The following is a 24,090-nucleotide window of genomic DNA, read 5'->3' on the forward strand; positions in this document are numbered from 1 at the left end:
ACAGAATGCATACCATGGAGCAAATGAAAGGCATACCATGGAGCAAATCTATATATTTTTTTATTTTTTTTTTTAAAGTACAATCAGTATTACGACCTGTAAACTAAAATTGCACCAAATGTGGATGGATTTGGCATTCAATAGTCTCTGCAAGCATACATGTTTTAGTATATTTTCTGACTGGGTGTCCTCTTGTTTTATGGTTCAACTTTTGTAACTATCTGTATATGCCTAAACTATAATATGAAGCACAGCAGTAGAGTAACAGCAGTACGTAGGTAACTTAGGATGTCAAAGTTGATCACTTATTAAAAAATGAAGTCCGCTTATTAAGCTATGAAATGCATAAAAGTTGTTTTTGCTCCAGGAGTGTGTCTTTTTAAATCGGAGAGTTAATCCCTGTCCTTCAGGGCATTTCTAAAATGTAACTCTCATGTTAAGAAGGAATAAATATTAATATGACAGAGTTCTACATGTTCCATTTTATTTGTAGTAAAATAAAACAAATGTTCTTACAAGAAAAGGTATAATGGAAAATGCAATACAATACTGACATCTAGTGGAAAACAAATAATATATGAAATATAGTAGTAATTGTTACATTGTTATTATTGCCATTTATATATCGCTGACAGATTCCGTAGCGCTTTACAATATTCTGAGAGGGGGGATTTAACTATAAATAGGACAATTACAAGAAAACTTACAGGAACGATAGGTTGAAGAGGACCCTACTCAAACGAGCTTATAGTCTATAGGAGGTGGGGTATAAAACACATTAGGACAGTAAATAGCAATCAAATAAGATGGGAGTGAAGCAGAGCTGGAGGAGAGAGTAGAGTGCTGCACTTTAGGAGAGAGCAAGAGACTGGTATTTGAGGAAGAGGTTACTCTGGGAGGCCATAAGCTTTCCTAAAGAGATAGGTTTTAAGGCACTTCTTAAAGGATTGAAGACTAGGAGAGAGTCTGATGGGGTAGCCAGGCTATTCCATAGGAAGGGAGCCGCCCACGAGAAGTCCTGCAAGTGTGAGTTGGCAGTACGGGTGCAAGTAGCGGACAGGAAGTGGTCACGGGCAGAGCGGAGAGAGGCAGTATAAAGAGAAAATAGAAGGGGACCTTGGGGGACTCCAACAGAGACAGGACAAGATGAGGTGGTATCATTAGAAAAGGAGACGCTGAATGAGTGTTGGGAGAGATAAGAGGAAAACCACGAGAGGACAGAGTTAGAGAGACCGACTGATTGAAGAAGGAGAGTATGATCAACGGTGTCAAAGGCAGCAGAGAGGTCAAGAAGAATTAGTATGGAGTAGTGGCCTTTGGATTTAGCTGCGATTAGGTCGTTAGTAACTTTGATAAGCGCAGTCTCAGTAGAGTGGAGAGGGCGGAAGCCAGACTGAAGATGGTCAAGGAGAGAGTTTGAATTGAGGAAGTGAGAGACACAGGTAAAGACAAGTCTTTCCTGAAGCTTTGAGGAGAAAGGGAGCAGGGACATGGGACGATAGTTAGAGGGGTCAAGAGATGCTTTTTTTTTTTCAGGAGAGGTACTACAGTGGCATGTTTAAGGTCAGCAGGGACAGCGCCAGAAGAGAGAGAGCAGTTGAAGATGTGTGTTAAGGAAGGCACAAGACATGGGGAGAGAGAGATCTGACAAGGTGAGATGGGATAGGATTGTGCCGCAAGTTGCTACTAAACAAGAGGTGGCTACTGAACAAACCACCTCTTGTTCAGTAGCCGAGGAGAAAGTCTGGGGTAGGAAAGGGTAGGAAAGGCGTGATCTACGTGTGGTACGTGTGGTAAGGCAGAGTGGGGAGAATTATTTCCTTAGCTGTTCAATATTGTCGGTAAAGTAGCATGCAAAGCTATCGGCTGTATGGTTAGTTTGGGGGGTGGCCACAGCAGAGCGAAGAAGAGAATTAAAGGTGTCAATTAGATGCCTGGGATTGCGGGAGCAGGAACTAATGAGAGAGGAAATTTTGACTGTTTGCGAAGGGCAAGGGCTGCGGTGTATCAACACAATATGAATCTATAATGGAGAAAGTCTGACTGGGTGCGAGACTTCCTCCAGGAGCATTCAGCACAACGGGAACATCTTTATTTAGTATGCCACGGTTGGGGGCGCGCCCTCCTCGAGGTGCATGTTTGGAGCAGGGCTGCAGCGTTCAAGGCAGAGGTGAGGGTAGTTTTATATGTGGGGATGGCCAGTGAAGGACAGGAGAGGGAAGGGGTGGATAGCAGTTGTGAATCAGTATCAGCTGACAGCTGCTGGTGGTCAATAGAATTAAGGTTCCTCCTGAGTTGAGGGGGGTTAGGCTGAAGTTGTTGGGTGAGGGGCTACTCAAGACCAGATAAGAGGTGGTGATCAGAGAAAGGAAATTGAGTATCCCGTCTTAACATTTAACGGGATACTACAGTGCCAGGAATACAAAGCTGTATTCTGGCACAAAAGCACCCGCTGCCTCCCCCCTCCCTTGCCTGCCCCTCCTTTATTTACTTAACTTATCTCAGTGCCGGGTCAAAGCTGTGCCTCCTCTGATGTCCGTGACGAGCGGGCACCAATACATGAAGACGTCCAGCGTCAGTTACTGGACAAAAAGTTGGTTGACATTCAGGAAGTGCCTCTAGTGGCTGTCTACCAGCTTACTGTAAATATTGCAGCTTCTCTAAGTTAAGCACTAAGTGCAATAGGAACACTGTTCCCAGACCACTTCAATGAGCTGAAGTGGTCTGGGTGCCTATAGTGTCCCTTTAAGCTTTTTACATTTAATAAAAATAAATAAAATTAAAAAAAAAAAATTCTAAACATTCCCAAGTTGTGTAATCATTTTCACCTACTGACCTCATAAACACAAATATAATTTGGCATTTTGTAGGCTTCCACATAATAATACAAATATACATTTTTTTTTAGATAACTGTGTAAAATCTAAAGTTTTACATTCCGTTTTGATGTAAAAGGTACATGTGCCGTTCAGTAAAGACAAGCAGGTCAATAATTGGGTCCAACAGCAATCACAAACAGTGTTAAAATAACAATAGGCTACACAAAGCCAAGGATGCAAGGTAGAGAAAAATGACGAATGTGTTCAGCTTTGTGTGAAAGCTTTACATGCCTTGCCTCATCACACAATCCTGCATGTTTGCTTCATATGTGTTGTCGCTCATACCAAGAGTTTAAATACTGTCGGTATCTGTCAAAGTTTAAAGCAAGGCTTCACTCCACATGGTGCTTGCTGTGTTGCGGAGGAGGCATATAATGCAGAGTGGTATAAAATCTATCCCTGGATTGTTTTAATTTAAATCAGTTTATGAACATTGACATTTCACCAACTACAAACATTCAATATAGACCTCAATTTCCCTTTATAATGAACTAATGTTTTAAGAGAAAAGGGTCACTCTGGCACTTTAAAACTGCTAAGAATCAGGTCCATACTGCAACCCAGTAGCCCAGACTGACCAGCACTGCACACCCCATTGATGAGATCACAAGGTTCTTGTGGATCCCTAGAGGGTACAGACTGCTTGAATGGTTCCCTGTGTTGCAAGCTTTGTCGTCTCCGAACATCGCAGCAATTTATTATGGCAACACTATGATACTATAAGTAACACCTGCTGGTGGGAACCACTGAAGGGACAGACCACATAATATACCCATTAATCCACAAGGCATTAACATTCTTCCTCCCTAGCAAAGGGTAAGCAGGAGGAAGAGAGGGGCAATGTTTTTTTTTGCTCTGTTTTTTTCTTCCTTAACACATTACACACAGCTGCATCCATATACACAAAATGGTACACCCTACAAATGGTACCCTTCACATTCACACACACACACACACACACAATACCAACAAACAACACAAAAAGCATCCCTTCGCACACACAAGAAGAATGCCTATATGCACTGAACACTACAAGCAGATTACTCCGATCCATATACAATAACACAGGCAGTTTCCACTAACCAACACCAAATGCAGCCACCCAGACACGTAACACCACAGGCAGCCTACACATTATTACAACATTATTATATGTCACGCCTCTTCAGTCACCCACCTCTCCCCGCTTTACCTACCCTGCTCAGTTTTAGATCAGACCAGTAATGACAGAAATTGGGCATCATTGTGCAGCAATACGAAAGAGAAACAAGACACTGGAGCCTGCTCTGCATGAATTACTGATCAGATTCCCTCGCTATTCCCCATCATAATGTTACAAGGTGAAGAGTTCTTCCAACTGCACATGTATAAATCTATCAGGCATGACCAATGCACTTTTCCAGCATTCCTAGGGATAGGGCGCTGACTGGTTAGATCAGCGTCTCCCTAAAGTGAGTGTGGGAAGCAAAATTAAAAAAAATAAAAATGACCTGCTTATTTCAGCCTGCAGAGAGAGGCAACTGTCTCATTCAAAGCTAGAAACGATTTTTAATGAGACAGCTGTCTCAAAGTGATGTGTGTCCTTTGTATTACAAAACAAGCAAACTAAAGTCGTGTCTTTTAACGGGTTAAGCATAACCAGGGGCTGGCCGAGTTTGAGCTGGACGTTCCAGGTATGACACCTTACTCCCAAGCATTTGGGTCATACGTTTTCTTCAGGTAAACACATTTAGAGGCGATATGTATTAAGGCAAAACAGGTAATAACGTTGTTGAGAGACTTTCTATTAGTGCCTATAGAAATTGCTCCTTATTTAACATGTTGCTTCAATACACCACCTGTTTATGCCTTGATAAATCTCCTTCTATTCAGAACATGAGTGTAAATGCATTTGATTATTCCATACCTTGCTGATTGAAGACGCCTGATTTAACAGATTTTCTCTCAAATTCTCTGCTCTCTTTTTGTGGAAAGTGTTACTTTGGCTTTGTATGACAATTACAATTTCTCGGAGCTCTGCAATTTAAAGGGGGGAAAAAAGGGCAATTTAAATCAAGATAAAACTGACACATGCCAATTACTATACAGAACACATTATGCCGGTTATCCTTGTTTTCAGAAATGCTGCACTATAACACAATCTGTGAATGGCTCATACAGCAATATTAGGGCAACCAAACTATTAATTTCAGTTTCACTTAGCATATATATGGTAATGATGTTCCTCCTCGTATTTACCATTACACATTTGCACACCACATAAATGTTTCATGTATATGTTTCAGTGTATATTTATTGCAAAATCTTAGCAAGAATGCATCCAAAAAGAGGCCTGGTTATTCAGATTAACAAATTGAACTATATTTTCCAGTTTTGCAAGATCTAAACTTGTAGTTTTACTAAATTGTACCTTAAAGAGGTAGTCACAATAACTTAGCATTACCTTAACCAGAACAACTACAGCTTATTCAGTGGCTTGCATACCGCGGTCGCAGGGGTCACAGCGGACCCCCGCGACCGGGTACCAGCTGCCACGTTTTGCAGCCGCGGACCGCGCAGCAAACCGCTGGGCCCATCTTTCAAGGGGCCCATGCTTTCAGGGCCACCCGATGGAGATGGATTATCAGGGGGCACGGACAGCGCTGGGCTCTTTAACAGCGCGACCAGGCCCCCTGTGATGACATCACTGCTGGGAGGAAGTGACTCCCCGGTCACTCCTCCCAGCTATCAGAGCCCGCGCGGGAGGAAGGAGGAGGGAGTCAGAGTGGGAATTCTGACTCCCATCAGGCTGAGCCTTCACTGGACCCCAGGGAAAGTCACAAAAGGTAGGAAACATGTTGTATGTGTCTATGTGTCTCTATGTGTGTGTGTCTATGTCTCTGTATGTGCTTGTGTGTCTGTGTGTGCGCGTCTCTGTATGTATGTATGTGTCGGGTGGGGGCGGGGGCCCACGGATCAGTTTTGCACTGGGACCCCATGGATTGTGTGTACGCCACTGAGCTTATTGTATTTGTTCTGGTGTCTATAGCCAGAGTATAATCAGTCCCTTCAGGCTTTTTGCAGTAAGCACTGTCGTTTCAGAGAAAATGCAGTGTTTATATTACAGCCTAGTGACACCTCCACTGGCCACTCCCTGGATAGCGTCTAGAGATGCTTCCTGGGACAGTGCCTCCTTGACTGTCTGAGCCAATCCAATGCTTTCCTATGGGAAAACATTGTGATTGGCTTTTGATCAACACTACTGATGATGTCAGCAAAGCATGCATATTAGGAGCAGAGCCAGCAGCAGCAGCAGACTGGAATAAAAGTAAGATTTTACTATATTTAGGGGGCAAGGGAGGCAGGGGCTCTAGATGGTGTTTTTAACACTATAGGATCAGGAATACAGGTTTGTGTTCCTGACCCTCATAGTGTTCCTTTAACTTTAAATCAAAGTTCTAAGACTTATGGACCAATGATGGTCTATCCGATCATAGTAATTTGGTCTTTCAATGTCCTTTGAAAATTATTCCCCCTTACGATTGTATTGAGCCGCTAATGCCAAGTATTTAGCATTTTCTACTTTTGTTATACAACAACTACGTTATAATGACCACAAGGAAAAGCACTGGTCACAGGGAGTTAATGGAAGGCACTGTAATAGCTTCCTCTCACTGAAGTGGTTATAGTAACTGGAGCCCCCGAACACTGTCCTTCCATTCAGCATTTGATCATTATTAATTATTTAATGTTAAACGAAAGTTCCCATCAGCCAAGTCTCCCTGTGCTGTTGTGATTTGGGGGGGGGGGAAGGAGTCATCTACCCACTTCCAGACGATCACAGAACAAATTGCTGGTATGAAATGGTATGTCAAGAAGGCAGTGTGTAATTTGTGCCTCAGCCATATCTTCAGTAGGGGCCAGGTACTAATATTTAGTGTTAAATTGCTTGAAACATGTTTTAACACTGAATGGAGGGACAGTGACATAAGACTTCAGGTACTATAACCAATTCAATTAGATACAATTAAGCAAAAGCAATTTGTTTTAGGTTTATACGTTTTAAAATAGTTTTAGATCTTTAGATGTATGTTTGGGTTCAAGAAATTATAACGTTAAATGTTATTTTAGTTACAAATTATTTGTTTGGCTACTATAAATATTTCATTATGCTGACATATCATTTAAAAAATAAAAATGAATCTTTCTACTCTGCTGAAAAAACAAAACCAAGCTAGTTTCTATAATCGAGTGTGTGAAAGCTATATGTGTGTGCAGTTCAGACACGAAGAGAGCATTCACACTCTGTGGGGTAACAAAATGAAAATTGCTTGCCCGAGATTATAAAAAAACCTGCAGAACTGTGGCTTATTGAAACAAAGGTGTCTCCAAAAAAATCTATAGCAATACCTGGAAGAAAAGCGGTAGAGGATATTATAAAATAAACAAAACAGCACCATATCAAAGTTAATATGTGTTCATATATGATTGTGTCATTTCTGTTTTGGGATAGTCTTGGGAGTAGTATTTAGGAATATGGTAATTATGAGCAAATATGGTATGGTATAGAATGGTGTGCTATGGTGTGCACAGCAAGAGAATGCAGAATAGAAAAAAAACTAATTTAAAAAAAATAAAAAACAATGCATCAAATGTCCTAAAAAAAAAAAATCACTCATCGATAAACCACAGTTTACATACAGGGAGTGAGGAAAGGAGGGCACAACATGTGGATAGCTGTCCAAGTAGAGGTTTACTAAAGAAAATTGATGTTTTAAAACATTTGAAGCAACCTCCCCCCCCCCCCTTTTTTGTTTTGTTATAAAACACATCACTGTGCATCCATATCATTTGGACTGCTGTATCTCGCAGGAACGCTCCCCGTGCATTTAAAAAGAAAAAAACTATAGCTAACTCAAAGCTAAAGTCTACCTCTAATTGTTCCGTATTGCTAGCCTTGTTCACACTGTATTTTGTGTTCGGTATTTGTCAATATACTGGGATAACAAATACAGCTACTGAATGTTACGTGCAGTGTCTTTTGTCCACCTGTGAACCTTCTACATTTGTGTCTCTGTTAACTAAAAACTCGATAAAAAGTTTATTTACAAAAAGTTATGTCTACCCCTAAATTTAATCCCCAATTCTATCCAAAACAAAAGTATCCACAAGAACAAACAAAAAAAACTAAGAACATACAATAGTCACCGTGGTTCACACTTCATGATATAAATAATATACAAAGAAACTTATCAGGAAAAAATGGCTGATTTCCCCCTCCCCCCTCGGTTCCACAATATACACATATTAAGGGTATATACCTGTTCCTATAGATTGTAAATACAAAGAAATAACAGTGCAGTGCCCCCTGAACACATCCACCTGCGTGCATAACATTTTCACTCCTAAACACAAATATTAGAAGGCCTTCAGTAACATCCACGGTTCTTCACAGCGCCATAAATCACCACACAGTAGTCATTCTTGAACACCAGGATTGGATGGACAGTTAAGGAGGGGATCTGTGGAAGGGTTTGGAGGGATTTTTAAACCACGTGCGTGCAAAATGGACTCAAATAATGCACTAGTGAAAGAAGATTACATCCACTTTGAAAGAGTTTCGGAAGAAGTCTCTTGGAGTGACGAAATGCGTTGGGTTGGGAGCATTGGTGACCTCATCATTGATAAGGTTTAAGTTTACGACATGCTTCTTTTATCGGTTTTTAAGTTACGTTTGAGAAAAAAAAAGTCTGGTCAATTTTACTATATTGTTGTTCCGCACTATTTATCTTCTATTTTATTCCATCGAGGTTTCTGTCCTCGTTCTGATGGAAATTGATGACCTATGGTGCAGTGGAATTTACTGTAGACTACATTGATGTTTGGGAGTGCAAATTTTATGCACACAGGTGTTGGTGTAGGGGGTACTGTATGATTATTTTATTTATTTACATTCCATAGGAACTGCTATATACACTTTCTCTGTGTGTGTATGTGTGTGTATATATATATATATATATATATATATATATATATATATATATATTATATCTCATAAAAAAAAAAAAAAAAAAACAAGCACGGATTAACTTTGTTAGAGGCACGATTGGTTTGCATAAAAAAATTACATCACAAACGTCCACTCCAGCACCAACCAGTACCTTTAACAACATACAGTGCCATCATGTCTAACTTTTTTTCTGCAAAAAATAGAGTGAAGGTGGCTTGTGTTCAGGTTCATGTAATATATGCATCTTCATCAACAAAATGAATGAAAACAAAATATGATGCCTAGAGTATGCCTTTAAAAAGGCACTATATGGGGGCCGGGCCTGACAGCCGAGCTAGCCAGACGCACAGGCAGAGAGCTCTGGCCCAAACGAACCTTAAAGCGACAAATTTAACCTGTAACCGGGGTTCCAGTAGCCCAATTCAATGATGGTTAACGGCACAAACGGGTGGGAATCAGAGGAGACCAACTCCGAGTTTTTCCGCCGAGGCATGAAGCAACCCGCATTGAAGCCTAGCGCGGACGGCGGCCTAATGGCTGGGAGAGACGGCCGCTCTCCTGCCGTAGGGACCGTGCCAAGCAGCTACCATTCCGACGCCCTGCACCCCCCCCATGGACCGGTGGGGGTCATCCCGGTCTCAGCTGGAGAGACTCTCGCAGCAGCAACGGGGGAGTACTCAGCCTAAGTGTGGGCCGCACGCTACATCTAAGATGGCCGCCGAGCCACTACCTCCGAGGTCCCAGGAGAACCCAGAAGCCTGGAGGGAGCGATTCAACGCCAACTTTGACCACATATGCCAAGAATTTTGGAGACGCCTGGAGTGCAGACATCTCCACAGCAACCCACCTACAGCACAAGTGAAGCCGGCGGAAGAAACAGCCCCCAGACCCGGCGTGAAGCCAGAGCCCAACAAGAAGGCGCGCCTACCCTGCCCCCCGACATACCAGGGGACACTGTGGACATTGAAAGGCCAGGTACCACTACACTCCCGCAGCCCAACCTCCCACCTACAAAAAGCCAAACGACCAAGACGTCCCCCTGCCCTAAAGCTCCACTCTGCCCCATCAGCAGTTACCCAGAGGCCTTACAGCCAGCCACCGTGTACCCAGAGAAAGGGGCCAAATCCAGGGCGGATACCCGGAAACCTCAGACCGCAACAACAATACTTGGCATTACCATCCAAAGAGCAACCTGAGCACCCTTCTCACCTCTCCATGCCACAGCTGCGGGCTCCCTGGACACCAGCTACACCTCAAGGCATCATCACACCCAGGACTGGCAAGGGTTAAGCAGGACTTAGCCACAACACAGCCAACACACAGCATCTATAGCATAACTCGCTGTTAATCTTAGCATTGTGCATATCTAACGATATATCCTTTTCTCAACTGTAAAATGTGTATACCCCTGCCTTGTTTAAATCACTGCCCACAAAACCAGATATGGGACCAAGCTTACCAACTCCCTCACACTGGTTGTTTTAGTTACTCCAGCTTCGTATTGTCTAGCCTGTATAGCCTGCAAGATATCTAACTTAAAAACGAGCCACTAGTTTAATCAACAACAATATCTCGACTAACTCATGCTGTACAAACTTGTTGTTAGCTTAATCGTTTACTATAATATAAAATGTCATGCTGTTTTACTAAATGATGCAAGTATTAGCTCTAATAGCCCTCAAAGTCATCTTACATGTATCATTGAATGTATCGCAAGTCCTCGCATTTGCTGTTGTGGCAATGCAGGATGCAATGTAACCTCATGCATGTTCAAAAATAAAGATTTAAAAAAATACAAAATAAGGCACTATATGCACTGTATACACTACAGCTTGGTGTAGTGCTTAAAGGGACAATATAGTCACCAGAGCAACTTCAGCTTCTTGAATTTGTTCTGGTGAGTAGATTCCCTTCAGGCTTTTTGCAGTAAACACTTTATTTTTAGAAAAAATGCAATGTTTACATTACAGCCTAGTGATACCTCCACTGGCCACTCCTCAGATGGCTGCTAAAGCTGCTTCCTGGGGTAGCCATTCAGTGTCTCCACTCTCTGCATGCAGACACTGAACGTTCCTCATAGAGATGCATTGATTCAAAACATCTCTATGAGGAGATGCGGATTGGCCAGAGCCGTGTTTGACTTGTGCTGGCTTTGCCACTGATCTGCCTTAGAGAATCCTATAGGAAAGCATTGTGATTGGCTCAGAGAATTACTTCTGATGATGTCGGCCAAGCAGGTAGATCAGGGGCAGAGCCAGCAGCTGGTGACTTGTATAAAAGTAAGATTTTGCTCTATTTAGAGAGGGCAAGGAGGTGGGGTGGAGGGGGAGCGGCGGACGGTGTTTGTTACACTATAGGTCAGGTATACATATGTGTTCCTGACCTCACAGTGTTCCTTTAAGGTGACAGGAAACCCATGATGCCATTCCACTATTGAACATCAAACTATTTTCAAATGGATTGAAACTTTCCTGGGTTCCATCTGCACACACAGTCCAGACCTTCATCAAAGATAAGGGCAAAATTTGGATGTAATTCATTGGCTCGGGCATATCAGTTGACACTCGCAGGCACAGCCAATAGATTCCGTACAAAGATGGCTGGAATTACAATTGCAGAAGTAGGAACTTTGGCATTAGCGATATATCTTTGACGAAGGGCTGAACCATAAGTGCTAGGTGATCTTTAAGATGTTTAAAACCAGTGTACTCCACCATAACCACTTTATCAGGTTTGTAGTGCCGAGAGTTCCCGTTTAAATAATATCAAAAAAAATTATAAATTTTTAAAAAATTAAAAAAATGTATATTTTGTTGCCTTTAGAGAAGCAAACAACTTATAATGCACACAGTTTAAAAAAATTGATTCTACCAAGAAATAAAAGCACAAAGTGAGTGGAGCTGATTTTTCATTTCTCCATCAACTTCTGGTATATAAAACAGCAGAGATATTTTCATTAGAAAAGCTTTTTCAGCTACTAAGTATCATTTTCAGCAGAGTATGTGTAACAGCATCTTTTTTCTGCCTGAAGCCTGTTTGCTTCAATCAACAGCAGACAGAAAAGACGGCTGATGACAGTCACGCACTGTATAATGCGAGACTCAATAGATCCTAACTTGTTCACAATTCTAATGATATCTAAGATGCAACTTTTCCGTGTGCATAAAAGGAGCAAAAAAAAAAAATTTTTATAAGTCAAACCAGCCATTTTAGAAAATATAAGAATAAAAAAGGAGAATAAAAAAATAAAAAAAAGAATTAGAATCGTCCGTCCAATTTTGATGGAATTTAACACAAGGATACACCAGCACAATAGATAGAAAGAAAGAGTTACAGCTACATTCACAGTTTGGATATCTGCATATATTACATTTAGAAAAACAAGTATTATGTTTTATGCATAAATACGCAATACACATTTGGCCGATTCATATCTGTTTTGTAGGAGGAAAACAAGAGAAATTAGTTTAAAAATGATTTTTTTTTTTTTTTTTTTTTTACAAAGGTTACTTTATTAATATTTTAAATAAATCACTGTTACAGAAGTGATAATATTAAACATGACGTCTCTTGAATTATTTTTGTTATTTGTGTGTACACACACAGCTGCATATGATTAAGAACACCTTGTTTTTCGTTTGAAGTTGAATTAAATTTAGATTTCAGGGCGTCGGCATGTGGGGGCAGTTCAGTATGTTTTTTTATATTACACACGTTTGAGAAACGGGAAGCATATTCAGATGAGGCTAAACAAAAAGTGAGAGCGGTTTCTTCTGATAACACCATAGCAGCTTCTAAAACATGAAAACAAAACACATTTAATATACCCACAATGCAATTTAAAGTTACGATAAACTAATAACATGAATATTATAATATAAAGAAAGAATATTGTTTGTTTAAATTAGTTGATGTAATTCTATCAGAGTTTGAATACATTATACAGATAGGAAGTGAAGGATGGGAAGTGGGCTCACAAGTAGCAGATATTAGATATATTCTCCCAGGTACAATAATGCATGCATTCCCACGCTTAATGGTTTGTTTGTTTTTACTGCCCATATTGCCAAATCTTGTAAAGGAGCAGGAAACGGCAATTCCTAGAATACAAAGAAAGTAGGTTTGTGACGGACTACTCAGCTGGGTACCTCCACAAAGCTTGCTTCCTTGCTGGAATCGGGAAACCTGAAGCGCTCGCGCCTCAGTCGCCACAGCTTAGCAAGGGTCCTTCTGGAGCTTTTCCACCCGACCAGGTTGCAGCTCTCCTTCCAGGCAGGTATTGTCCCCCCTGCCTAATACACCGCAACCCTGCTTCCAGGCAGGTATTGTCCCCTCTGCCTAATACACCGCAACCCTGCTTCCAGGCAGGTATTGTCCCCTCTGCCTAATACACCGCAACCCTGCTTCCAGGCAGGTATTGTCCCCTCTGCCTAATACACCGCAACCCTGCTTCCAGGCAGGTATTGTCCCCTCTGCCTAATACACCGCAACCCTGCTTCCAGGCAGGTATTGTCCCCTCTGCCTAATACACCGCAACCCTGCTTCCAGGCAGGTATTGTCCCCTCTGCCTAATACACCGCAACCCTGCTTCCAGGCAGGTATTGTCCCCTCTGCCTAATACACCGCAACCCTGCTTCCAGGCAGGTATAGTCCCCTCTGCTTATTCCGCTGCAGCCCTTCTCCCAGGCAGGTATAGTCTCCTCTGCTTATTCCGCTGCAGCCCTTCTCCCAGGCAGGTATCCACATCCGTCTGCAAAGTTATAGCTCTGGTTTTAAAAACACACTTGCAGCTCTCAGGCCTAGCTCTTTAACTTTATCCCAGGGCTAGAGGGATACTTCAGCCAGCAAACAGATCCGAAGACTGTGATCCCTAAAAATGCACACAGGACACAAGTTCCAAAAGGAACTAACATGCAGTACTTTTTTTACTTGGGACTAGCCCATATATCCATTACCTATACATTGCTGTGACAAACATAATACAATTCAAATAACCAAAACAGGTCACAAAATATACAGGAAATTATAATAGCATAACATATTTATAAAGTGATGGGGAAGACAACCAGCACAAAATCTCTCTCCTGCCTACAGAATTTACAATATGCAAATTAATCAGCTTTGCTATATTGCTGTTGCTACCAACAGAGGGCACTACACAGGCTCCATAGCCACACACACTATAAACACCCTGCACCTATAATGGGCACAGGGTGACTGAGACATAGGAGCCATTTAGGAACCATTGTAAAGTGTCGTCCTGCTCCCAGTGATGGGGACTAATGTTATAAACCGATATATTAGAGATTTTTTATTCAGTGGAAAACTTACTACAACTGACAAGTTAGTGAATATATGCTACTGAGTTTTATTTTAGGAAGACTACAATCATTGAATTGTACTTACACTTCCTAATGATGCCCAGTAGTCTTTTTTGTTCACGAAGTTCCTTTCAGACCAATTCTGCAGTACTAAATGGATGATGTGCAGTGTGCGGCTTTATTTGGGCATTTTGTTGGCTGTGGGCTGTAGGTTAGTTATTTGTCACGTATGTGGACTTTGTTTTTGAGCAGAGAATCTCAGAAATGTTTAAACCATCCAGTTCAACGTGATCGGCTGTTCTTCGAGATACAGAGGTCCTTTACGTTACTTATATTGCAGGGTTTCATGGTTGAAAACGTACTTCTTTATCACACTAAAACCACACTATTTACATGTACATGGAGATGGAATTTGACAAAGCAATAGATAAACGTATGATCTAGAAGCGCTCACAGTGTTGTTCACTTTAATGAAGTTAACTTTTTATCCAAAACAATTCACAAACTTAAAACCAAAATATATTCATCAATAACATACCTGATATCCCCCCTCCCACAAACTATTGATGAAAAAGAAAACAATAGAAATTGTCAAATTAAAAAATAAATAAATAAAAAACATCCCTGAGATGGAGATTTTTTCTAATTTGACTGTTTTGGCATTACATTAAAAGCTCACTTTGAATTCCCAACATCAGGAAATTTAGACCATTAAAAAAAAAAAAAAATTGTTATAGCAAGTGTTGAAGTTCCTGTAAATTCCATCAGTGTAATTCTGTGTTGGATAAATACAACTGATAACATGACTGTCTGGTAGGTGAACAAATATGAAAGGAATGGCTTCAAAAAGTTGCTCTTGTTACTAGGATTGGATTCCTTGTGTTTTCCTAGATGTGAAAAAAGAAAAACATTTTATATAAATATAGAGACTTACCTAATGGTCTCTGTACTTCATTTCTTTCAAGATTCTGAAAAAAAAACAAGAGAAGATATTATTATATACATTGACGTATAGCACAATCGCTGTTCAATGTGCAAAAATCAATTAGAAAACTGAACACGGCTTACAACAGAATACATTTAATTGGAAGTACCAAAGAAGGACTCCGATTTGACCACTTTAGGATGAGATGGTATGGTTGGTGAAATTGTATACTGTCGAACTATAATAATATCACTATTAATCTGTAAAGGTTTTTTTTTTTTGGAAACATGTACAGTACTGACTTTAGAGTAGACAAAAACATGTTTTTTCCTCCTGTTGATTTTAGTAATTACTAGGGGAAAAAACATGCAATTGCAATTGGACTACATTGTTTTGTGTATTACATTTTAAAAACAAAAAAAAACTAAATTTGTCATGGGAAATCTGCTTCTACTGTTGAAAAGAAATGTTGTACATTTACATTTCTTTTTTTTAAACAGTGGAGGAAAGATGGAAAGGGCACCGTAAGGAATATTTTGGTAAAAATTAGGGAATAAATATGTGAAAAGAGGAAAAGTACCAAAATAACAGCCTAAAAACTAAACATGACACTTGTTAAGTATAACCCAAAAATTGCTATACACAATAAGCCATTTCTGTTTATAAAACAGTCCACTAGATGTCACTACTGCATTCTGTAAGCAGTATACTATAAACAAAAAAGTGTTTTGTTTTTTTTCTTCAATTTTTATTTTATTTTATTTTAGCTTTTAGGTAATTCTTTATTTAGCATCAACAAAGTTACCTGCAATGCTTGGTCTTGTTGGAACAATAAATTTATTAATGTACTGTTTTGCAGTTTCAGTGAATTATTTAGAGAGAAAGGAAAAAAAAAAAGTGAAAACCTTTTTGGATTAGGACTGCATACTCAAAGAGACAGGGCTTGGTTTATCCTAATTTTGGATGTATCACATATTAAGAGTATTTTTCCCTATCTAAATTTGCAAATTTAGATAGGGAAAAATACTCTTAATATGTGATACATCCAAAATTAGGATAAACCAAGCCCTGTCTCTTTGAGTATGCAGTCCTAATCCAAATAGGTTTTCACTTTTTTTTTTTTTTTCCTTTCTCTCTAAATAATTCACATTATTAAGTAAAATACAAGGAGCACAGACGTTTATCAAAGTTGGATATGTTGGATGTGTAAATTTAATCATAGTCAAAGTATGTTTGTTTGTTTTTTTAACACAGCAGATGTTATTCAGGTATTTGCTTAAACATACATAGTATGTTCACGATTTTCATCCCAATGTCTCTAAATTATAATTTTTTTTTTCTGTTAGACTCCTGCACTTATTTTTAAGTTATGAATTTCGTAAGGCTTATTTGTGCCATTACAATAAAATGACAGTTAGAATTTTAGAAGGATTTGATGGGACTTACTCATATTTTGGGGAAAATCATGTGAATCACAGAGTGATCTTCACACAAGATATTTACAACCCTCTGCGTTAATGGTGTCTGCTTTCTATCTAACCTGTGTCTCGTCTGCACATGTCGCTTTTACCCCTGTATCAACTCAACTTTGAATTCTTTGTTCAGAAATGCTTTAGACTTGAGAAAGGTATGTTCTCCTAAAAAAAAAAAAAAAAAAAAGCTTGTCACTAAAAAATTCTGTTAGTCCAATAAAAAAAAGGTATTACAAGATACAAATTGTATCTGTTTTTTACATCTGTGTTAATGTAAGTATTTTTGTGTGGCAGTACAAACAAGCCGGCAATGCATACAAATAGCCCTGCATTCAAAATTAAACACTACACACAAATACACTTTTTTTTGTATTGTTGTAAGAAAGTAATTAATTACATTTATGTCATTATGTGAAGTTGTTCTTGCTGTCCACTCTCTTGTTTGTGCATGCGTGCAGGGGCGTTTTAGCCACAAGGCAAACAAGGCATTTGCCTTGGGCGGCATTTTCCAGGGGGCAGCAAAAAACGCCGCCCCCAAATGCCCAGGGCAAATGCCTTGTTAGCCTTGCGGCTAACTGGGCTGCCGGTCGGGCTGATGGGCTGGGCGGGCGGCTGGCGAGGGAGCTCTTCTCGTCATCTACACGTCATCTTCCAGCTCCCAGCCTCACTCTGCTGCGCGCGAGGGAGCTGAGCAGAGAGCTCAGAGGAAGAGCTCCCTCGCCAGCAAAAAAAAAATTAACATATATATGCGCGTCTGACTGTGTGTGCGCGCGCGCCTGACTGTGTGTGTGTGCGCGCGCGCGCGCCTGCCTGTGTGCGCGCGCGCGCCTGCCTGTGTGCGCGCGCGCGCCTGCCTGTGTGCGCGCGCGCGCGCCTGCCTGTGTGCGCGCGCGCGCGCCTGCCTGTGTGTGCGCGCGCGCGCCTGCCTGTGTGTCTGTGTGCGCGCGCCTGACTGTGTGCGCGCCTCTGACTGTGTGCGCGCCTCTGACTGTGTGCGCGCGTCTGACTGTGTGTGTGCGCGTCTGACTGTGTGTGTGCGCGTCTGACTGTGTGTGTGCGCGTCTGACTGTGTGTGCGCGCGCGTCTGACTGTGTGTGCGCGCGCGTCTGACTGTGTGTGCGCGCGCGTCTGACTGTGTGTGCGCGCGCGTCTGACTGTGTGTGTGCGCGTCTGACTGTGTGTGTGCGCGTCTGACTGTGTGTGTGCGCGTCTGACTGTGTGTGTGCGCGTCTGACTGTGTGTGTGCGCGTCTGACTGTGTGTGTGCGCGTCTGACTGTGTGTGTGCGCGTCTGACTGTGTGTGCGCGTCTGACTGTGTGTGTTAGTGTGTCTGACTGTGTGTGTGTGTGTGTGTGTGTGTGTCTGACTGTGTGTGTGTGTGTGTGTGTCTGACTGTGTGTGTGTGTGTGTGTGTCTGACTGTGTGTGTGTGTGTGTGTGTGTCTGACTGTGTGTGTGTGTGTGTGTGTGTGTGTGTCTGACTGTGTGTGTGTGTGTGTGTGTGTGTGTGTCTGACTGTGTGTGTGTGTGTGTGTGTGTGTGTCTGACTGTGTGTGTGTGTGTGTGTGTGTGTGTCTGACTGTGTGTGTGTGTGTGTGTGTGTGTGTGTGTGTGTGTGTGTGTCTCTGACTGACCCCCATGACTGCAACTGTGAAAAATAACCTACTAAGTTCCCAGTGAATACTTTTCTAGCAACCTATTTCATTACCCCTACTTACATCCTTTGTGTCACTATACCCCACTCCCTCTAGGGCCCTCAACCCCTCTGTTCAGGTAAGTGACAAAAGGGGGTTTGACGGAGGGGAAGCGATAGTGCCAAGAAAATTTGTTTTCATGGCACTATAGTTTCTCTTTAATGACTTGTCAGTCTGAGTTTTAGGAGAAAGAAAAGAAAAATTCAAGTTGACATATGAACAAACTCTCTCACTATGCACTATATGGGTGTTGGCTGCAAGGTAAGAATTAAATAAATCTATTTTAAAAAAATATATATATAACCTTTTAATATCTTTCAAGCTCCTACTTGCATAGGAATTCTCGGTTAAGGAACACAAAATAAACTTCCCAGAGATGGAAGTAATTTAGGGGAAAATATAGTAACTTAATGCTACAGAACCATTACAACTCAAACTACAATACCCAACATTCTCATGTATTTCACATGCTCTACTATCAGAACTTAGCAAGAATCTAATGTAAATGTTTATTTGTCACCCTCATTCTCACAGTGAAAATAGAGGTGGGAGGGGGACAGGTTAGATGAATACCAGGCCTCCAACATGCCCCATATTTTTCCTCTTTAAAATTTAAATAAAATAAATTAAACTGAGTAATTTAAGATATGTGGGCTAATTAGGTAGTCCAGTGGTAGAGTTAAATAAAGGCAGTGACCGGGATTAAAGAAATGTTTAAAAAAAAAAAAAAAAACATAATTACATATTAGAATTTGGGTTGGAAAGCGGAAGTCCCGCAGATAACTGCATGGGTTAAATGTTGCAGTAGTGCCATTCAGGAAGGTCCAAGGTTATCACGTATTTCCAAAAAGAAATGAGCATCCACAAAAAGTATACAAGCTTTAAAAAACTCTGGTTATTCAGGGTAACACAGCCAGCATTTCGGGGGGCTCGAATAAACAGTGCACTTGAACTTCCATTGCGTTCTATGTTGCATGTAAAAGAACCAGATATTTTTTTTAATTTCACAACTGGTGGATGTGATTTTTGTAATACCTACTAAGTTTTGAAAATAATATAGTAAATTATATACATAAATAAAAATTCTTACAAAAAAGTACACACAGAATGTCATTTTCCTCTGTATGTAAAAGTATCGCTTTGACACCTCGCATTGACTTTATTACTGTGCTTACCAACACAAACACGCTATTTCTTCTAAGAAATAAACTAAATAAAATAATCCTTTGTTAATACCGTTTGCTACTGCCTAGAGAACTGGATTCCTTGTTAAAACTTGCACTCAGCAGAGGGATTTCCATAAAATAGCTGGATTACCATATTTTTATACCCGAGCAGTACCAGTTTCTACTATAATGACTTGCCTTGAACAACATTTGCAGCCAGTTTGACATAGATAATTTATCATATAGATTAGCACTGCATATTTTCAGCCTCTGCGAACTCCAGTTTTAATTAAATTACTTTTGATGGACATATGGCTTGTAGGATAACTTGGTATTAAGTAGAGTTGCTGTAGAATTTAACTGTATACACATAGGTCCCTGCAGACTACCAGCAGATGTGCTTCTTTGTCATAAGTGGTTTGGTTATAAAATAACCAAATAGTAGGCCACTTGTCTGTCAAACTTACTGTGTATGGTAATCAAGGCGCATTGAATATTTTTATCATATTTTTAAATTGTGAGAATTCAAAATTGTGTTAACAATAGTGCTTAACATAAAGAAATTATTTTAACCTCCAATATGTGGGTAGAACCACAAGACCCCTTGATAGAAGAATTAGGAAAATATATAGAATATTAGAAAGGGAATACAGATTTATAGTGTTTTGGAACATTTTAGGAATCTTCATAACCAAGATTTATGTGGCCAGATGGTTATAGGAATTGAACATTTAAAAAAAAAAAACTGGAGGGAGTGGTGAGAGAAAATTAAATTGATATTTTACAACAAGTTGAGAAATGTTTAAAAGCACTTGTAACGGACGCAAAGTCAGTCCATTGCCCAGTTAGATTGTTTGTTTTTGGTCTTCCCTCTCCCCCCACTCTTGCAGCAGTATAGATTTTGACCACTATGATTTTTTTTTTTCTTTTGCCATCTTTACACACATCTGGTCTGTAGTTTTGTACCAGGCTTTATTGTATCATTAAACTCTTACGGAATATAGAATTCCTACAAATCAGGCAATAGAAGTTTTAAAATAACATGACTAACAAAATAAGTGTAAAACAAACACACACGAAGCACTTCAAAATAAAGTATTCTCCAAACTAATAACAGCCAAAACCTGTGATAAAGTATGCAAAGTGGATCACAGAATATGGTATACACATTGTGTAGGACTATAATACACATTAACAAAAAGAGTAATTTAAAATACAATAAACAAAATACTGAACAGCTTTCTTCTACCAACTAAAAAAAAAAAAAACACATTGTGTAGAACAGGGGTGCTCAATACGTAGATCCCCAGATGTTGTAGAACTACAACTCCCATGATGCTTTGCATGCCTTTAGAATGAAAAAGCATAATGGAAGCTGTAGTTTTTGGGGGGATCTACCTTTTGGGTACTATTGGTGTAGAATGTCTAGTCTCTATATGGAGAAACATAACTCAACGTTTTAAATAGCGGTAACAATGCAAGCGTAAGATGGTGCCCCACACTGGGCTTAGAATGGTGGTCTCCCTCCAAGCAATCAGAGAAAACCCATTGCAATTTAAATTAAAGATTGAGGTCACCCACAAGGGCTGTCCAATACTGAAATCTCAAGCTGGACCGCCTCTGCACACCGTGCAATGCTGTATACGCCGCTGTATACATTAAAAATAAATAAATAAATAAAAAGGTTTACAAATTTTTTTTACAAGGGATGTAATGGCAATTATATATATTTTCCACTAAGTAAACATTGCAGATTAAAAGTAATTCAACTAGTGTCGGTGGATGTTGGTAGATTATATTTATTATTTTTAATGAACATTTTTCTCTCTCTTTTTTGTGTTAATATTTGTAAACATATCACTACTTTTAGGAAGTCAAGAGCACACGCTGTGCTGTAAAATATAGATCAGGATTAATTTATGACACCCAAGTTTCAGAGTACAAAACCCAAAGAGAAATCCTACGAAGGAAAAAGCAATATTTCAAGATAATACACTAAAGAAATAGAAAGCAGACGAGTACTGAATTGACAAAAGAACAAACTAGCAGAAGGCTCGAGTGCCATTGTCCATCAATCATCAGCATGAAGGTCAATCTTGAAGTCCGTGCAATGTAGTAATGAAACAGGTTTAAATGAACCATGAGATCTCATGTTTTAATCGAAATATTATTTGAAAAATAAGGATCTAAAATGTAGAATTGAAATACGAACTAGAAAAATTAAAATGGGATCAGAGTCTAGACCTCAATGGTGTTCATGCCTTAGGGTATTAAATGGACAGTGTGCGCTCACAGAAGCTAAAACTACTGTCCATGTAAAATCCAGGAGACATGTCCTTGAACCCTGCTGCCACTCGTCTGCAGAACACATGCCTTAAGGGTTTGTGTGGCTACCCGTGGGAGCCATTAGCATTTACTGCACAAATAGGCAATTTCAGAGTAGATATATTTATTTTTTGAGAAAGAGAGCGCAGGCCAGAGAGAGAGAGCGCGAGCGCAGGCCAGAGAGAGAGAGCGCGAGCGCAGGCCAGAGAGAGAGAGCGCGAGCGCAGGCCAGAGAGAGAGAGCGCGAGCGCAGGCCAGAGAGAGAGAGCGCGAGCGCAGGCCAGAGAGAGAGAGCGCGAGCGCAGGCCAGAGAGAGAGAGCGCGAGCGCAGGCCAGAGAGAGAGAGCGCGAGCGCAGGCCAGAGAGAGAGAGCGCGCAGGCCAGAGAGAGAGAGCGAGCGCAGGCCAGAGAGAGAGAGAGAGCGAGCGCAGGCCAGAGAGAGAGAGCGAGCGAGCGCAGGCCAGAGAGAGAGAGCGAGCGAGCGCAGGCCAGAGAGAGAGAGCGAGCGAGCGCAGGCCAGAGAGAGAGAGCGAGCGAGCGCAGACGAGAGCGAGCGCAGACGAGAGCGAGCGAGCGCAGACAAGAGAGCGAGCGAGCGCAGACAAGAGAGCGAGCGAGCGCAGACAAGAGAGCGAGCGAGCGCAGACAAGAGAGCGAGCGAGCGCAGACAAGAGAGCGAGCGAGCGCAGACAAGAGAGCGAGCGAGCGCAGACAAGAGAGCGAGCGAGCGCAGACAAGAGCGAGAGCGAGCGCAGACAAGAGAGAGAGCGAGCGCAGACAAGAGAGAGAGCGAGCGCAGACAAGAGAGAGAGCGAGCGAGCGCAGACAAGAGAGAGAGCGAGCGAGCGCAGACAAGAGAGAGCGAGCGAGCGCAGGCAAGAGAGAGCGAGCGAGCGCAGGCAAGAGAGAGCGAGCGAGCGCAGGCAAGAGCGAGCGAGCGAAAGAGCAGGCAAGAGCGAGCGAGCGAAAGAGCAGGCAAGAGAGCGAGAGAAAGCAGGCAAGAGAGCGAGAGAAAGCAGGCAAGAGAGCGAGAGAAAGCAGGCAAGAGAGCGAGAGAAAGCAGGCAAGAGAGCGAGAGAAAGCAGGCAAGAGAGCGAGAGCAAGCAAGAGAGCGAGAGCAAGCAAGAGAGAGCGAGAGCGCAAGAGAGAGCGAGAACGCAAGAGAGAGCGAGAAAGCGAGAGAGAGCGAGAGAGAAAGCGAGAGAGAGCGAGAGAGAAAGCGAGAGAGAGAGAGAGAGAAAGCGAGAGAGAGAGAGAGAGAAAGCGAGAGAGAGAGAGAGAGAGAGAAAGCGAGAGAGAGAGAGAGAGAGAAAGCGAGAGAGAGAGAGAGAGAGAAAGCGAGAGAGAGAGAGAGAGAGAAAGCGAGAGAGAGAGAGAGAGAGAAAGCGAGAGAGAGAGAGAGAGAGAAAGCGAGAGAGAGAGAGAGAGAAAGCGAGAGAGAGAGAGAGAAAGCGAGAGAGAGAGAGAGAGAGAGAAAGCGAGAGAGAGAGAGAGAGAAAGCGAGAGAGAGAGAGAGAAAGCGAGAGAGAGAGAGAGAAAGCGAGAGAGAGAGAAAGCAAGCAGGCGAGAGAGAGAAAGCAAGCAGGCGAGAGAGAGAAAGCAAGCAGGCGAGAGAGAGAAAGCAAGCAGGCGAGAGAGAGAAAGCAAGCAGGCGAGAGAGAGAGCGAGAGAGCAGGCAACAGAGCGAGAAAGCAGGCAACAGAGCGAGAAAGCAGGCAAGAGAGCGAGAAAGCAGGCAAGAGAGCGAGAAAGCAGGCAAGAGAGCGAGAAAGCAGGCAAGAGAGCGAGAAAGCAGGCAAGAGAGCGAGAAAGCAGGCAAGAGAGCGAGCAAGAGAGAAAAAGCGAGAGTGAGAAAAATCGAGCGATAGAGAGAGCAGGCAAGAGAGAGAGAGAGAGAGAGAGCAGGCAAGAGAGAGAGAGAGAGAGAGAGCAGGCAAGAGAGAGAGAGAGAGAGCAGGCAAGAGAGAGAGAGAGAGAGAGAGCAGGCAAGAGAGAGAGAGAGAGAGCAGGCAAGAGAGAGAGAGAGAGAGCAGGCAAGAGAGAGAGAGAGAGAGCAGGCAAGAGAGAGAGAGAGAGCAGGCAAGAGAGAGAGAGAGAGCAGGCAAGAGAGAGAGAGAGAGCAGGCAAGAGAGAGAGAGAGAGCAGGCAAGAGAGAGAGAGAGAGCAGGCAAGAGAGAGAGAGAGAGCAGGCAAGAGAGAGAGAGAGAGCAGGCAAGAGAGAGAGAGAGAGCAGGCAAGAGAGAGAGAGAGAGCAGGCAAGAGAGAGAGAGAGAGCAGGCAAGAGAGCGCGAGCAGGCAAGAGAGAGCGCGAGCAGGCAAG

The 24,090-nt window shown here is 41.8% G+C and overlaps 2 protein-coding genes across 2 annotated transcripts in view; one reads left to right on the forward strand and one right to left on the reverse strand.

Annotated features, from left to right (window-relative positions):
• Positions 1-24,090, reverse strand: part of B3GLCT (beta 3-glucosyltransferase) — a 366,333-nt gene that overhangs the window by 250,144 nt on the left and 92,099 nt on the right. Inside the window, exons 3-4 of the mRNA XM_063429471.1 lie at positions 15,124-15,157; positions 4,786-4,895 (exon numbers count right to left, since the gene is read on the reverse strand). Coding sequence (XP_063285541.1) covers positions 4,786-4,895; positions 15,124-15,157 — 144 coding nt within the window. The remainder of the gene's footprint in view (positions 1-4,785; positions 4,896-15,123; positions 15,158-24,090) is intronic.
• LOC134600962 (trichohyalin-like) lies at positions 21,777-23,878 on the forward strand (the record flags this gene model as incomplete). The annotated part of the gene is made up of 3 exons (XM_063445358.1): positions 21,777-21,825; positions 22,286-23,421; positions 23,681-23,878. Coding segments are annotated over exons 1-3 (1,383 nt in total), but the record flags the coding sequence as incomplete, so codon positions are not given.

The sequence above is a fragment of the Pelobates fuscus genome, chromosome 1 (genome assembly GCF_036172605.1).
Source record: "Pelobates fuscus isolate aPelFus1 chromosome 1, aPelFus1.pri, whole genome shotgun sequence".
Classification (NCBI taxonomy): Eukaryota; Metazoa; Chordata; class Amphibia; order Anura; family Pelobatidae; genus Pelobates; species Pelobates fuscus.